At 35.9% G+C, this 14702-nt stretch overlaps 1 protein-coding gene and 1 pseudogene across 1 annotated transcript; both read left to right on the top strand.

Moving 5' to 3' along the window:
* Positions 1 to 2997: 2997 nt before the first annotated feature.
* Positions 2998 to 9787, top strand: LOC145802752 (protein AE7-like; the record flags this gene model as incomplete). The annotated part of the gene is made up of 4 exons (XM_082895520.1): positions 2998 to 3121; positions 8687 to 8792; positions 8899 to 8998; positions 9746 to 9787. Coding segments are annotated over exons 1-4 (372 nt in total), but the record flags the coding sequence as incomplete, so codon positions are not given.
* Position 9788: 1 nt separating this feature from the next.
* LOC114305787 (protein IWS1 homolog 1-like) lies at positions 9789 to 11460 on the top strand (annotated as a pseudogene).
* The last annotated feature ends 3242 nt before the right edge of the window (positions 11461 to 14702 follow it).

Genomic DNA, 14702 nt, shown 5'->3' with positions numbered 1-14702 from the left:
TCAATTGTAAAGTATAGAAGTGATTCTATGTTATGTTGATACAACACCGAAATGTGTATCTTTCGCAAAGTGTGGGAATGGTTTATGTGTTATTGATACAACATTAAAATGTGTATCCCTCATAAATTTTGAAAGTGTTTTAAAGATGAGTCTAAATCTCATTAAGTTATTTGGCTAGGTGTTGAGCCTTGTTTTCAAACTCAAAGTTGGAAAGACATGGGAAATGAAATGTAACATGGACTTAATGTCATGAAATAGAAATGTGATATATGTGGATGTATCTGTGTTGACCATCTATCAACTGCTAATCTTTTAGTCATTGTTCATGGCTGGTTTAGTGTATTTCTACTGGGCTGTGGCTCACCCTTTATGGGACATCATTTTCAGGTACAGGTAGCATGCCACCTCCAAGGACATAGCATGGGAGGCTAGAGGCAGACAGACTACTTTGTTATTTGCTTTCTTTTGATGTATTACATGTAAATTCAAGCCAAGGGCTTAATATGTATTGAGTTAGTACTCTTCTTTTTGTAACCAAGTGTTAACTTAGAAAGCTGTAAGCTCGTAGGGCATTTGCTTTTGTTGTTAACATGTAATACTTTTGTAAGAACTACTTAGATTAATGGAAAGATGGTTGGTTTCTTTGTATCAATGCATGTCTAAAGAGATGGGTTTTACGTACTTTTTTTGAGGGCGTTACACTTATAACCCATGTGCCTCCCGTTTACCTTACACCGCTCTGAAGCCAAACTTGCACGGGGATGTCGTCTCGAGTTTGACCCACACTCTCAATATTGGATAGTTATGAAATTATAGTGGATGGTTTGGTTGGTGTTTTGTTAGTTTTTTTTTATCCCTTTTATTCTTTTAAGCATGGAGATTTACTTAAACCTTATGGAGACGAGAATGTTTAGATTTTGTTTCACCTCTAGGATTTGGATGATGGAATATTGATTATGGTTTAGTCCTAATTTAATATTTAATTGTTCAAATTTTGAGGCCTTGCCAAGTCTGCCATGGAAACCTCCAGTTCCGTTTGGAAAAATTGGACATGAAATGCTTCCCCCATTTGTTGCCGCTTTGGATGGAGCCAGGTGTAAGGTTTATATACCATACGAAGGCTGCCCCAGTTAGAGAGTTTGGAAAAAGTCTCAGTTTTATATAATCATTATTAGCAAACTCACTAGACTGGCCTATAAGCCTAGCAATGTTTTCTATAGTTAACTGATTTCCATTTCCATAAAAGAGGGCGAAGTCTGGTATTCTAAACCCCTTTGGATATTCGTGTACCCTGTCTACCCATTATGGGTAAGGTTTTTTGTACACTAGAGTTTGTACACATTTCTCTAATGATGTCAACAATCTAGTCCCTATGAACCATATTTTGTGCTGGCTAAACCACTACTAAAGGAACAAACATAGGGTTTAGAGGAACTCCATGTGCTTGTGGGCCTCTTAGTCCATATATGGGTACATTTAGGGCTGGCTATCCCCGCTGTACTGGCTGCTGTTGAAGTTATGGCTGGCCTCTTGGGGCCTGCCTTGTGAAAGGTCTTGTGAAAAGTACCACAAGAGGAGAAGCAAGTGTTACTTCTCTTCTAACTTCAGGAAATCCTTCCAACCCCCCACGTGCAAACTCAAACACAGGGTTGGTGAAACCCCTTGTGTTAGGCTTGTTTTCAAACATAGGATTTGGAAATGCCCTTATGCCATTACCCTGGGTTAGCCTAGATCTACCAAATTGTATGGTTTCGCAGGAAGAGAATGGTACATTCTGAGTGGCCATTGGTCTTGAAGGAGTTTCATACCATGACTAAGGCACAGTACTGGTCTTTCATGGTTGTGACTACTAGTCTGACCATTAACGTGTCCATTATTTTGCATAGGCTGTTTATCTCGAGCCAATCATTGCTGAGGACTATTTACATTTTCTTCAGTTTGTCTTACAACAGTTGGTTGATTAGAATTCATTCTATCCAAAAAGGATGTTGCCCACCTTTCCATTGTATACATTAGTTGTTGTCCCATAGTATCTACTAAATCTCCCCACGAATTCAGTGGTTGGGCAGAAGGGACATTTGAGGGCCCAGTTTCTTGGCCCTGTCTAGTATGTTGGATGTGTGTTGCATACTTTGAAGTGCTAATCTGTTCGACCATTTGCGGAGGATTTGATGGGATGGGCATATCAATAGGATGGGACACTACAGTATCTTCTAGGTTAGATATTTCTACATCTCCTTTCACACCCTCTTCCAGGCGTTCATTTTCTCCTCTTACTCTACGTCTAGCCATTTTTAATAGTCCCACTGGGCGTGCCAAAAAATATTTGTTGGCTTTTTTTGGCTTTCGAGAGTTAATAATGTAAATTTAAGCATGCTAATAAGAATCAATCAGTCCTTATAGAATTTTAATTGCCAACCAATTATCAGTCGATTGTGTTGAAGTTCTTTCAGCCTCAATGAAGATGAATTTTAATTGCCAACCAATTATTAGACGATTGTGTTGAAATTCCTTACAATTGCTTCCCCTAATTTTTAAATGGACAAAATTAAAAACTTAGGTTTTTATTTTGTTACAAGAGTCAAACTCTGGGTTGCTTTTTGTAATTTCCCCATCGTTCTTTCTTCTTTTGCTTTTCTATGAGTTGATTATAGAAATCATTAGATATCCCTGCTTCAACGTGCTATTTTTTACAATTTGGGGTTAATGATGTATCGGTGGGTGATCATGTATTATAATAAAGGACGATTTGTTAAGCAGATTTAGGCTGTGAAGAATTTCAATCGGAATTGAATGTGTAATCTGCTGGTTTATTGTTATTCTTTTTCCTTTTGCATATCATCCTATGATTTATAACAAGGGGACAATAGTATTCAATGCTTATGCAATAATTCAATATCAATTTGGCTTCAACTTGGTCGCTTTTGAGCGTGGACCATAGTTTTTAATGTTTTTGATGTGAAGCTTCTGCAAACTGCATCAGGCTAACTGAGGAAAATGGTTTCCGATTTGATTAATGCCAATCCCATTGTCTATGAAAAAAAGGAGCGTCGAACTAGAATTGCACTAGATGATGTCGACGAGTATGCTGTGGAGCCCATTGACCGACTAGAAATTTTTTATATCCTTTGAGTTTGATTAATACATTTGATGCTCTATCATGTCCACTGTGTTTTGTCAGGTATATTATATATGTCACAAATCGTAGGTTTCTTTGCAAATCTTGGTGTTGAAATTAAAATTCACATGTATGTAAGTGTATTAGAAAAGAATATGTAGTTTAGATTTGTTGATCAAATCAAACTACATGGGTTAAAGCTCCTATTCAGAGAAGTTTTGCTGCTTGTTCATATCTCTTGCCCTAAGAGGCATAACGAAGGGAGCAGAAGCAATTGTAAGGAAGCGTGTGCTGCTATGTGGTCAAAACTTTATGAGTATGTAAAACTTCTGTAACAACTTTTGAATATTAATGACATGTTATAGAAATTATCTTGAAATGCATCTTAAATTTAATATAAAATTTAATAAATGTGTGGTGACTATCTCACCGCAACTAACATTTGCAATCAATATGCATTACATTTGATTGTGTCTATATACAAAAAGTAAAAGAATACATTTTTTGTTAAGGAATTGAAAATTTTGTCAAAGTGGAGGAGGAAAGTACAAAAGGAAGATATAGTACGATATTCACTGGGTAAAAGAAGGCTCTTTAACAAAGAAAAAAACAAGCACAAGAAAATAAAAGCTATACACTTGTCAAAGAATTAATGGAAAATTTCTAGGGAAGGTGCTACTCTCCTTGGAAGCAAAACTGTCAAGTTCCCATCAAACAAGTGTGTCTTTTCATTGTTAGCAAAACTATATTTTTTATGGCATCTAGTTATTCTTTCTCTTCATATCATTTTGTTTTGAACTTATTTATTGAATAGATTAGATACTAATTCTTAACATCCGAATATGACAGATATAGTTTTGTGACAACCCCATTCTATATTATGTTTCTAGTTCCTTAATTGTGTGTGTGTTTATGTGGTAAATGTGAAATTTTGTTGATAAAAGTGTTATTAGTATATTATTGGCTTTATATCTGTTGACCGTAGGAAAATCTGTTAAGAATTCTGCTTTAATCTGAAAATTGAAGGCCTTAATGGCATCAAAAACGAAATTGGTTAATTTATTGTGATCAACATAATTTTTGGAGGAAGTTTGATTAAGACTAAATTAATTAGAATTAATTAATAGAATTGAGTATGATTAATTAAATTTAAGTTAGATTAATTAACCCCAAGCTTGATTAATTAGTCATCACTAATCTAGTCTATATATGTATGTGTTATAATTAAGAATTAAGCTCATAAAAATCATATCTTGGCTGAGATTATAAGTTTAGAGAGAGAGGGAGCTCAAGTTTAGAGAGAGAAAGGCTTAACTCTTAAAGATTTGGCTTGGAGATTATGGAATTGTGAGGAAGAACTCAAGAATTGACTAGAGAAAGCTTAGTTCAAGGCCTTAGGTAAGTGTAACGCCCTCAAAATTGTAACATTAAACCCAACAATTAAGACATGCGTTGATATATAAACTAACCACATTCCTTTATTCATTAGAGTTCCATTACATTAGTATTACATGTTAACATCAAAACAAAATGCCCTACGGGCTTACAGCTTTCCAAGTCAACACTTGGTTACAACAAAGGAGTACTAACTCGTACACATTAAGCCCTTGGCTTGAAGTTACAAGTAATACACCAAAAAGTAAAACGACAAAACTGTGTCCGCCTCTAGCCTCCCAAGCTATGTCCTTGGAGGTGGCATGCTTCCTGCACCTGAAAATGATATTCCCATATAGGGTGAGCCACAGCCCAGTAGAAATACACTAAACCAACCATGAACAATGACTAAAATATTAGCAATTGATAGATGGTCAACACTGATACGTCCACATAAATTACACATTTATGTCATACAACTTATGAGTCTAAGTTACCTTTCATTTTTCCTTTTCAACAGATAAGCATGCTAGCTCTAGCATCATTTCCACATATATGTATAAAAACTATATCCCACATTCAGATAAGCATATAAGCTATATCCACATTCTACAACAGATATGTATAACAACAATATCCACAGATAAGCATAAAAGCTATATCCACATTCTACAACAGATATGTATAACAACAATATCCACAGATAAGCATATAAGCTATATCCACACATCACAAAGATAAGCATATGAGCTCTATCTTCACTTCTCTAGACAAGCATATGAGCTGTGTGTACGGAGTTCATCCCCTATCTTCTCCCAATACCTATCCGGTTTAGAGGTACATCCCCTATCTTCCCCTAAACCGCGGAGTACATCCCCTATCTCCTCCTCTACACATAACGTATACAAACACAATGGTTCTATATACAATCACTCAATACATATAATTAATGTATTCTATCAACAGTCAAGTGCCATGACACATTTCATTGATTAGTTTCAGTTTGCCTAATCATCATGCATTGTCTACAACAATCACGACTATCCTCCACCGATAGCCCCAAATAGATATTTCTAAACAGAAAATAAATGCACAATGGATATTCAATCAACATTTCATTTCCTCATTTCTCACAATTAATTATCCCAATTAATTAAACAATGTAATTAGGTCAATTCCCATAATTAACATTTCAACCCTTAGGTCCCATTTTCATCAATGATTTAACATTAATTCCATTTCTCTATGCCAAACATGCATCTAGGTTTATTATGAATAAAACCCCAACTTTTGTAAAATTGCACAAAAGCCCCAAACTTTCACAAAATTACCAAACCAAGCCCAACATCTCAAAATGCCAAAATTTAAAGACAAAACCCATAGAGAGGAGTAGGATATCCCTACCTCAAATTCGGAGTCCCAAAGGAGAAGACGACAAAACCCAACGTGCTCCAAAACCCGAGATTTTCAGATTAAAATGAAGCCCTCGACGATCAACAACTTTTTTGTAAAGGCCAAAGGTGAGTAAATCACTCCTACTAGATCAAAACCTAGAGAGAAGGTAGAGTCTAGAGTGAGAGGCTCAACAATGGTGATTTTGGAAAAGTAAGAGAGAGAAGAGAAAGTGAAAAAGTGATTTGAAGAGTCACAACTTCGGGACTTTAACCCAGGTCTCCGCTCGAGCGTAAAACACCCCGCTCGAGCGTCCACTCACAGACTTCCGCTCGAGCGGCCACCCTCCCGCTCGAGCGCAGAATGCACTCGCCCAGTACATTCGCAGAACCAGGCCTCCGCTCGAGCTGCCAACCCTACGCTCGAGCGTACAACACTGCACACCAAAATACTGGATGGGCGTATTCCCCGCTCGAGCGCCAACACCTCCGCTCGAGCGGACAGGCCAAAAATCTGGGCAACTAGTTTTGGTTTCTAAACTCAACCAACCTGGAACAAACCTGCCCAACACATCCTATAACTCAAATACAAAGTAAAAAGGATGTAAACGAGATGATAACCAACTACCAACATCTACGGACACATGTCCGGATCACTGTACAACAAGGGTAAACCCGGGATCGTTATAGTAAGAGTTTGAACCAAAATTCAAAATTTTAAATCATCTAATATGTGAATTCAAGGAGCTTATGTGGTTAAATGAAAGAATTGAGCTAGGATTGTTAGAATCAAAGTCAATTTGCACATGCATGTATAGTTTGATAGAGTTTCATGAGTTTGAACATGATACATGACATCTACGTTGAGTTTTGAAGCCATATTTTACATGCACTCGTGAATTATGAAGATTAATTGCATGGTTTCGAAGTTTTGAAGTTCAATTTTATGTTTTAAAAGCCAAGAAAAGGAATTTGGTACATGCATGAAAGTTAAAGTTTCAAATTGCTTTGACTATGAAGTTTCAAGTCCAAATTGTAAGTTAAAGGTTGTGATTGATGATGGTTCATGTCATCTAAGCTTGAATTGAAGATTAAATCATCCATGCATCCTTGATTCATGAAGTTTTGAAGTTAAATTCCATATTTTGAGCTTTGATCTCTTCAAATTGTTTATGTATTCATGTTTTTGGAAGATTTTCAAAATGTTTTCAAAGTGTTGTCAAGCCATGCAAGAATGGTGTTTGAAATTATAAGTTTTGAAACTCAACCTTGTTATGGAAATCCCTAAATTATGTCTCCTCGCTCGAGCGAACAATCCATCGCTCGAGTGCACTTTGCGAGCATCTAGTACTTTTATAGACATTTAGCCATTGGCTCGAATGACCAATTGTGCGATCAAGCGAACCCACTTTTGTTCTGCACTTGGCTCGAGCGACTATTGAGTGACCATCGAGTGTAAAAATCGAGAATCCAGTACTTTTGCAATCTTTATAGATGGCTTGAGTGACTAAGTGTGCGTTCAAGTGAAGACCCTGTTTTTAGCAAAATTTGGCCAACATATATAAGTGCATATTTGCATCCTCATACTCTCTTAAGCATTCTTTTGCACCATTTGAACATTTTAAGTGAATTAAAAGGATAGAATGAAGCCTAAGAGAATTGAAAGACTTAAATAACAATTCGGTTAAACAATGTGATTCAACGCGCGTACGTTACTGTTTATGTAGGACCATCCGCAAGGACAAGTTGACAACCGAATCACTGTGAGTAATATCTTAGTAAAGATATTTTCTTAATTACTCTATTTTCTGTATGTCCTATTGTGATAAACTTTCTGAAACTGTGAGTTTACAAAAGTGAATGAGTTTCTATCTATCTGATCATTATGAAAACTGTAAATGTGATCGATGAGACATAAATGTGCTTGATGGACCCAAGATCGCTCTGTATATTTGAATTTGACCTGAGGTCGTTCAGTACAATTGACAAGATGGACCCAAGGTCATTTCGAGCATCTGATAAGATTGACTTTCTGTTATGAGTTGATCAAATAATTATTATATAACTGTAAATGAATGGACCCAAGGATATTTCGTTATGATATGATCAACTCCACACTGTACATCTGATATCTGTTGGACTTGAGGTTGTTCCATCATCTGTTGGATCCAAGGTTGTTCCGTTATGAAATGCTTATGATACAGAAATACTTATATCATGTACTAGATCTCATTCACATAAATCCTTTACTCTTAAGTTATTCACCGGCCGTTAAGTTACTCTGTTTATATATATGTACGTCGGTGAGCAGTGGGATGTCCAACCCTAGCCTTAGTGAACCTGATAAGGATACCGAGTTTTGAGTAGTCTGTTATGAGCGCCTCACAAGCAAGGCTTTTGCTCTTTTGTCTTTTGGCTTTCTGTTTCTTTCTTTTGTCGGTCATACCTAACCATTTTTGTATATAAGTTTTGGCTATTATGGTAGTGATGTTCGGAAGATCTTGGACACATGGAATCTTATTATGTTTACATGAGTGTGAGTTATTAATGTTTGAAAAGTTTTCTATTTATGCCATTTATGCACAGCTCATTAGACAAAATTTTATAATTCTACTTCTGCTTCTGACCCCCTTATCATTAAATATGTCTGTAACTTGACTGAGGCCATGGGTAATCTTATGATTACTAGTCGGTTACGGTCAAAACCCTTAGGGGCGGGTTTGGATCGTGACAAGTTTTGTACCAAATTATACAAGAGAGCTAAGTAGTTTTGGAAACTCTGTACTTCTCTTAGCATTCTTACATCATCTTAGAGACATAAAAGATCCTAAGAATCACTATTCCTTGGAAGAGCTAAAAGTTATATCAGAAAATGCAATTAAAGTAGATGACAAGCATAACTGTGTGAGGTAGAGACAAATCCTTTTGTATTTGTGGAATTTTCAGTTCTTATACTGGTCTCATTCTCTAGTCATCTAAATAAAATATGTTTTTATTTATTTTTTATTTATTCAGGGTGACATTCACTCCAACAGTTGAACATTGTAGTATGGCAATGGTGATTGGTCTTTGCTTGCGAGTGAAACTCATGCGCAGCCTACTTATGCGGTATAACGTATGAGCTTTTGTTTGGTGATGGTACCTCTTTGTTTACAAATTACATATTCTATATGAATCTCATCATAGAGGATTGGAAGATGATATGGATGTGGTATGTTTCATTAATGTTTGTAGTGGATCCTATTGTGGATAAAATATTATATCTTCAATGGTTTCTTTAGTAAGGTCTGATGTCAAAAATGGATACATATTTAAGCCAAAATAGAAATTAAGAAATTGTAGCTACCTAAAATTTTAGAGACCATAAAGCATATCTAGGTTAATAATTGTAAACCATGGTTCTGAGAACTTCTTTGTTATGTTGATAATATGAAGGAATGGTCTTCACTATAACTCTGGTTATGAATTTCTACTGATCTCAGCAAGGTTGATGTCATTTTGAGATGAGTAATATAGATATAATGGGGAAGTTTTGGAAATGTTACTTCTAAACATGATTACTGAAGCCACTTTGAATTCCTTTTTTGTGAAGTGTTGGCTTTATCTCCCCGGATGTCGAGCTAATAATTGGTTTTAAAAAATGTTTCCTATTTATATTTGGTTATATATCATTAATTACATGTATAATCTGGTCGCACACCTCTCTTTGATTTAATGTGGAAGCACACTTCTACTTGAGGGGGGCTGAATTAAATTTGGTTTACTTGTGCTTCACTTCAATTAAAATATCTAACAATTGCTAGTGGTTGTGATTTAATTTTGTTGTCTTTCTATTTCTTGACATCTCTTGTTATTGTTACAGGTGGATATCAGGGTAGCGCCTGGAACTCATGTAACTGAAGCTGTATGGATTTGATAATGAACCACAGTCTCCTGGTGATGCTCCTCAGGTTAGGATTTCATCTTTCTTTGAAATTTATTATTGTGACAATTCCAATTGTGTCGGTTTCTTAATAATGACTATTAATATATATTTTTTTGAAGATTTACAAGATCTATCACAATTTTTCCAAGTAGAAAAGGGCAAAGACAATGAAGAAATCAATCTGCTCTTCTAGTCAGGCAAGGAAAAGAAGAACAGTGAGTAGAGATAACATTGCTTGTTGAAAATGTTATGACTGAGCTTGAAGTGGTGGCTGAAGAAGATGCAAAATTGAATAGACAGTCAAAACCTGCTATAAATAAACTCAAAATGCTACCTCTCCTTATAGAGGTTCTCTCAAAGTAAGATGATTTTCTCTCACTAGTTTCTTTGGCATCATGTTTCCATTTTATTATTTATGGTTCTTATCTTGTTTCCTACATCAACTGTTGATTGGTGCAGGAAACAACTTCATCACGGAGTATTAACTCTCCTAAAAACCCGACTCCAACCCCTTCCAGATGGAAGCTTATCGAATATAAACATCCATGGGGCAATATTGAGGATCTTAACTAATTTATAAAAAAACGTTTTCTTCATTTCTTTAAGTGAGATGAATGAAACTTATGTGTGTACTGATTATGTCTTGCACTTCATACAGTTTTCCATTGATTTAGAGCATTATGATAGGAGAGAGCAACTGAAGAAGAGTGGTCTTGGGAAGGTCAGGATTCTCTTTATGAGGCGACACTGACATATGAATAAGGTTATGGCTTGGCTGTGGAAGGAACAACTCTGCATATTAATTTTTTGTGTTATGTAAGTTATTATGTTTATGTCGAAGTCTGATGAGGAGACCACAGCCGACAGAAGAATGGCAAAAGACTAGGTTGATAAATGGGTAATGTTATTCATTTTTTTTGACTTTTGGCACTCATACATGTATTGATCACTCTTCATGGTTCCCCTTTGTACTTGGATAAATTTTATGGTATTTGTCTGCTAGAACATATAGTGTGAAAGTGCGTGTGGTGGATAGACTTCTTTCATGCTCAATGATCAACCCAAGATCTATTTTGAAGACGTTGATGAAAATTTGTCTTGAAAATCTAGATCCATTCCCGTTTCATTTTATTCTGTACTGAGCTATCTTCGCATGATGTTTGGTCATGGGGGATCTATTTACATTGATTAAATTTATGAGTTTTGAAGATGTGCTCTCTGATATTGTTTGTTCTCCCCTTCTAATATTGTTTGATTAGTATGTGAACCCTTGTATGTAGGTATTGTTTGGAACCTCGAGAGTTTTTTTATTTTATTTTTTATTACTGATATGGGTACATGGTTTCTATTCGTTCATATTAATATTTCCTTATCATTTAAAATTTGAAAATAAAATGCAGAGTCGACCAATATTCAATAAGAGCACACGGTTTGAGGACATGAGAGACTTTGATGATGAGAAGGTTCCATTTCGGAGGCCATCTGTGAAAAGGTATATATTATATTTGTTCAATTTGCTTACACATGTATTTTGAGCGATTTAGTCATCTTGACCTTGTTTCCATATTAATATTTCCTTATCATTTAAAAATTTGAAAATAAAGTGCAGAGTTGACCAATATTCAATAAGAGCACATGGTTTGAGGACATGAGAAACTTTGATGATGAGAAGGTTCCCTTTCGGAGGCCGTCTGTGAAAAGGCATATATTATCTTTGTTCAATTTGCTTACACATGTATTTTGAGCGATTTAGCCATCTTGACCTTGTTCCCATAAATATCTAGTCTTACTCATGCATGGAATGTCTTGTTTATTTTTCAATAGGCCAATGAATAAAGCTTCAGGAATGATGATCATGATTTGCCTGAATTTTCACAGTATGATGTCGTAACAGAATTAATCCATTGGGTCCTAGTCAGTCAGCCAAGTTTGATTTATTATATGGGTTATGTGCACCGTGTTTTGAATGTATATATTCAAACACTTCAATTTTATGAGGGATGTGCAGGGAATCGAAGTCTGGCCAGTCATCTTCTATGTGTCTTACTTAAAGGCCTCAAGTAATGCCAATGGATTTTCTGGTTTGCCCCCAATCCAAGATTGAACCAATTGAGGTTAGGGCCCGTGCTACAAAGGTTGTGCAAGATCAGCTCTGTCTAAAGGTTGGTCTTCCTCTCTTGGACATTTAAAAATGAAATAGATTACGATAACTATGACAAACTCTTAAATTTAACCATCTACTATTGCAATCAGTTTCTTTCATTCATAATATATATAAATATTATACATGTATAAATGTATGTATGTATGTATGTATGTATGTATGTATGTGTAGCTCGGCTTTTCGCGCCCCCTTTCGGAAGAATGAAATAGCCCTACAGTTCAGACTCCACTTGTGTTGGTTCTGAATTTGATTTCACTAGTGCAATGTGAAGCAGTGGAAACACAAAAAGAGTCCAAATCCGATAATTGTTTTTGGAAAATCGATATTTGAATCAAATGCCAAAATGGGCTACTTTGCCAGATTTCAGAGTCGCCACCTAAATGTTTATTTTGAAAAATTTAGGAAACCCGTGACTCGTGCCAAAGGCCATTAGTCCGTCGTTACCAAAGTGTCTTGGTTCGGGAACTTAGGTATGGGAGGGGAAGGTCAATAATGAGCACCCCACTCACCCGATCAAAGATCAGCCTCTACTAATTATGATGTGATTCTTATGTACAGTATATGTTCTTATTTTATCTTTAACATACAAGTATAGACTAATTTCATGAGTAGTTGGAACGTTTGATTTTATGTTTGTTTTGAAAAAGTGTTTTGAATATGTACTACTTGAAAAAGTGATCTCATAGATATATACATTAATCAAAGTATACCAATGTCAGTGAATAGCCTTCATCCACAGGCATTCAAACAGTTTATCATTTAACCAATTAGCCTCATGATAGTATGTTTGGTACGACAGCAATCACACTTATGCAATATGCTAAAGAATAAAAACTTACTTCGTACTCCAAGCCAAAAAAAGAACCGGTTAAAAAAAATGCATGATCCTAAATATGTATTATGACTAATGCAACACATACAATATGCAATTAATAAGCTCGGCTACTAGCATGGCATGCGAGTCAATTCAAGGCATGTGATAGTTCACGTATTCAAGTAAAGAGTTTGAATTTGACATTTGAATAATATGATGAGCCAAACTTTTATGCATGCAATACAAGTGGATGCAAACATGAGTATGCTAAATTAAACATGATGTCCCTATACTAACCATCATAAGCTGGTAAATAAAAGGGAGAAAGACGTGGGGTTAGAAGACATACAACTTATTACATATTTGTCCTCGCGAAGGAGGGTCCGAATGCCCAAGTGTCTGAATAAATAAATATTACAAATCCGAATGAATAATAATGAAGAGGGGCTGTCTAATTTATTACAACAAATAATATGTAATGATCGCACGATGCTCCTCAGGAAGTACTCTGTCTGCCTTGTTGAGATTTGTTCTGCTTCACCTTATCATTGCGTTCGAGCAAAAGTGTATTGTTTGCAATTTATTGGAGCCTTGTCGACCCAAAACAAGACTTGGTCGAGCCCCAAATAAATCCAAGCATACCTTGTTTTCTTTGCGGAAATCTGTTTTCTGTACCTGAAGTGAAACAGTGCAAACATGCAGACAGGGTATTCCTAGCCATGTTTGTCTTTCTACTCTTCTCTATCATGGAAAATACTCAAGGGATGAGTGAACTCGGTTCCCAAACCATCTATGGTTGCAAGTTGATTTGCATGATGATTTTGGACACGATATGACAAAGATCAATAAATTCAATGCATAACAACCACCCCTCCCTCCTATCATGAAGCAAATTCAAGAAGGGAAGTAAAGACGCTTCAAGATTCACCAAAGCATTATGGATTAATGTAAGACAAGCCTTGACACAATAAACTTGGTATAACATCCGACCGAATTCAATCGGTCATATTGGTTCTTTATGTTGGTTGATTCATTTTAAGCTCAATTTTATTAGCCTCTTTTATATTACATTCCTTTTTCTTTAATCCATTAAGTCCACAGTGATATTTACATCGACTAAGTCTAAAATACAGTAAAGGAAAATAAGTGTCGACTTAACCTGAATAAATTAACCTTATTTCTTCGGAGGAAATTACAAAGGAAGAGTCAAACTTATTTACAAGTTAGGGATTTCAAGTCAGACTCCGGATGCGCAACAAGAAATAGTCAAACTCAGAAGAGTGCTAATGACTTAGAAAAACCCATAGTGGGCGATAATGACTTGAAATCCAAACTTGATAATGAGTGATAATGACACTTTCCTTGGCGATTTCCAAGGGTCAATTAATCCCTTAACAGTAAACACACTGATGATAAATTCTTCGGGGGTAAATTACAAAGGAAGAGTCAAACTTATTTACAAGCGATAAGGCATTTCAAGTCAAACTCAATATGCGCAACAAGGACTAGTCAAGCTCCAAAACAGTCCCAAATCAGCCCCAAAAACAATGGCAAAAATGGACGAAAGCGAATGGGAAACACAAGGATTTAAGCTAGGAGTAAGGTTCAAGCAAGGGGGATTAACCCTTCCATCTTTGGGTAGCTTTGAATCACAAGTTTCAGCCCTCAAAATAGTCCAAAAATAATTTGAAAACATCAGAAAAAGATGAACAAAGATTGAAATAAAAGCAAGAAGGCTTTACCTCTTGTAGAGAAGGTGTTCTTGTTGTAAACCAAACTTGATTCTAAAGCACCCTCAAGTTTGAGTATGATTTTCAATTCTCAATTCCAGTTCAAGTTCAAGTTCTTGTATGGTATGAATGGATGATATGAGAGCTTCAAGGCTTGTCAAAGAACAAGAAGGGTGATAGCTTTGA

This window comes from Camellia sinensis, chromosome 11 (assembly GCF_055761805.1).
Source record: "Camellia sinensis isolate YWXY chromosome 11, ASM5576180v1, whole genome shotgun sequence".
Lineage (NCBI taxonomy): Eukaryota > Viridiplantae > Streptophyta > Magnoliopsida > Ericales > Theaceae > Camellia > Camellia sinensis.
The sequence above is the reverse complement of the archived record's forward strand: the minus strand, read 5'-3'. Positions and strand labels throughout refer to the sequence as shown.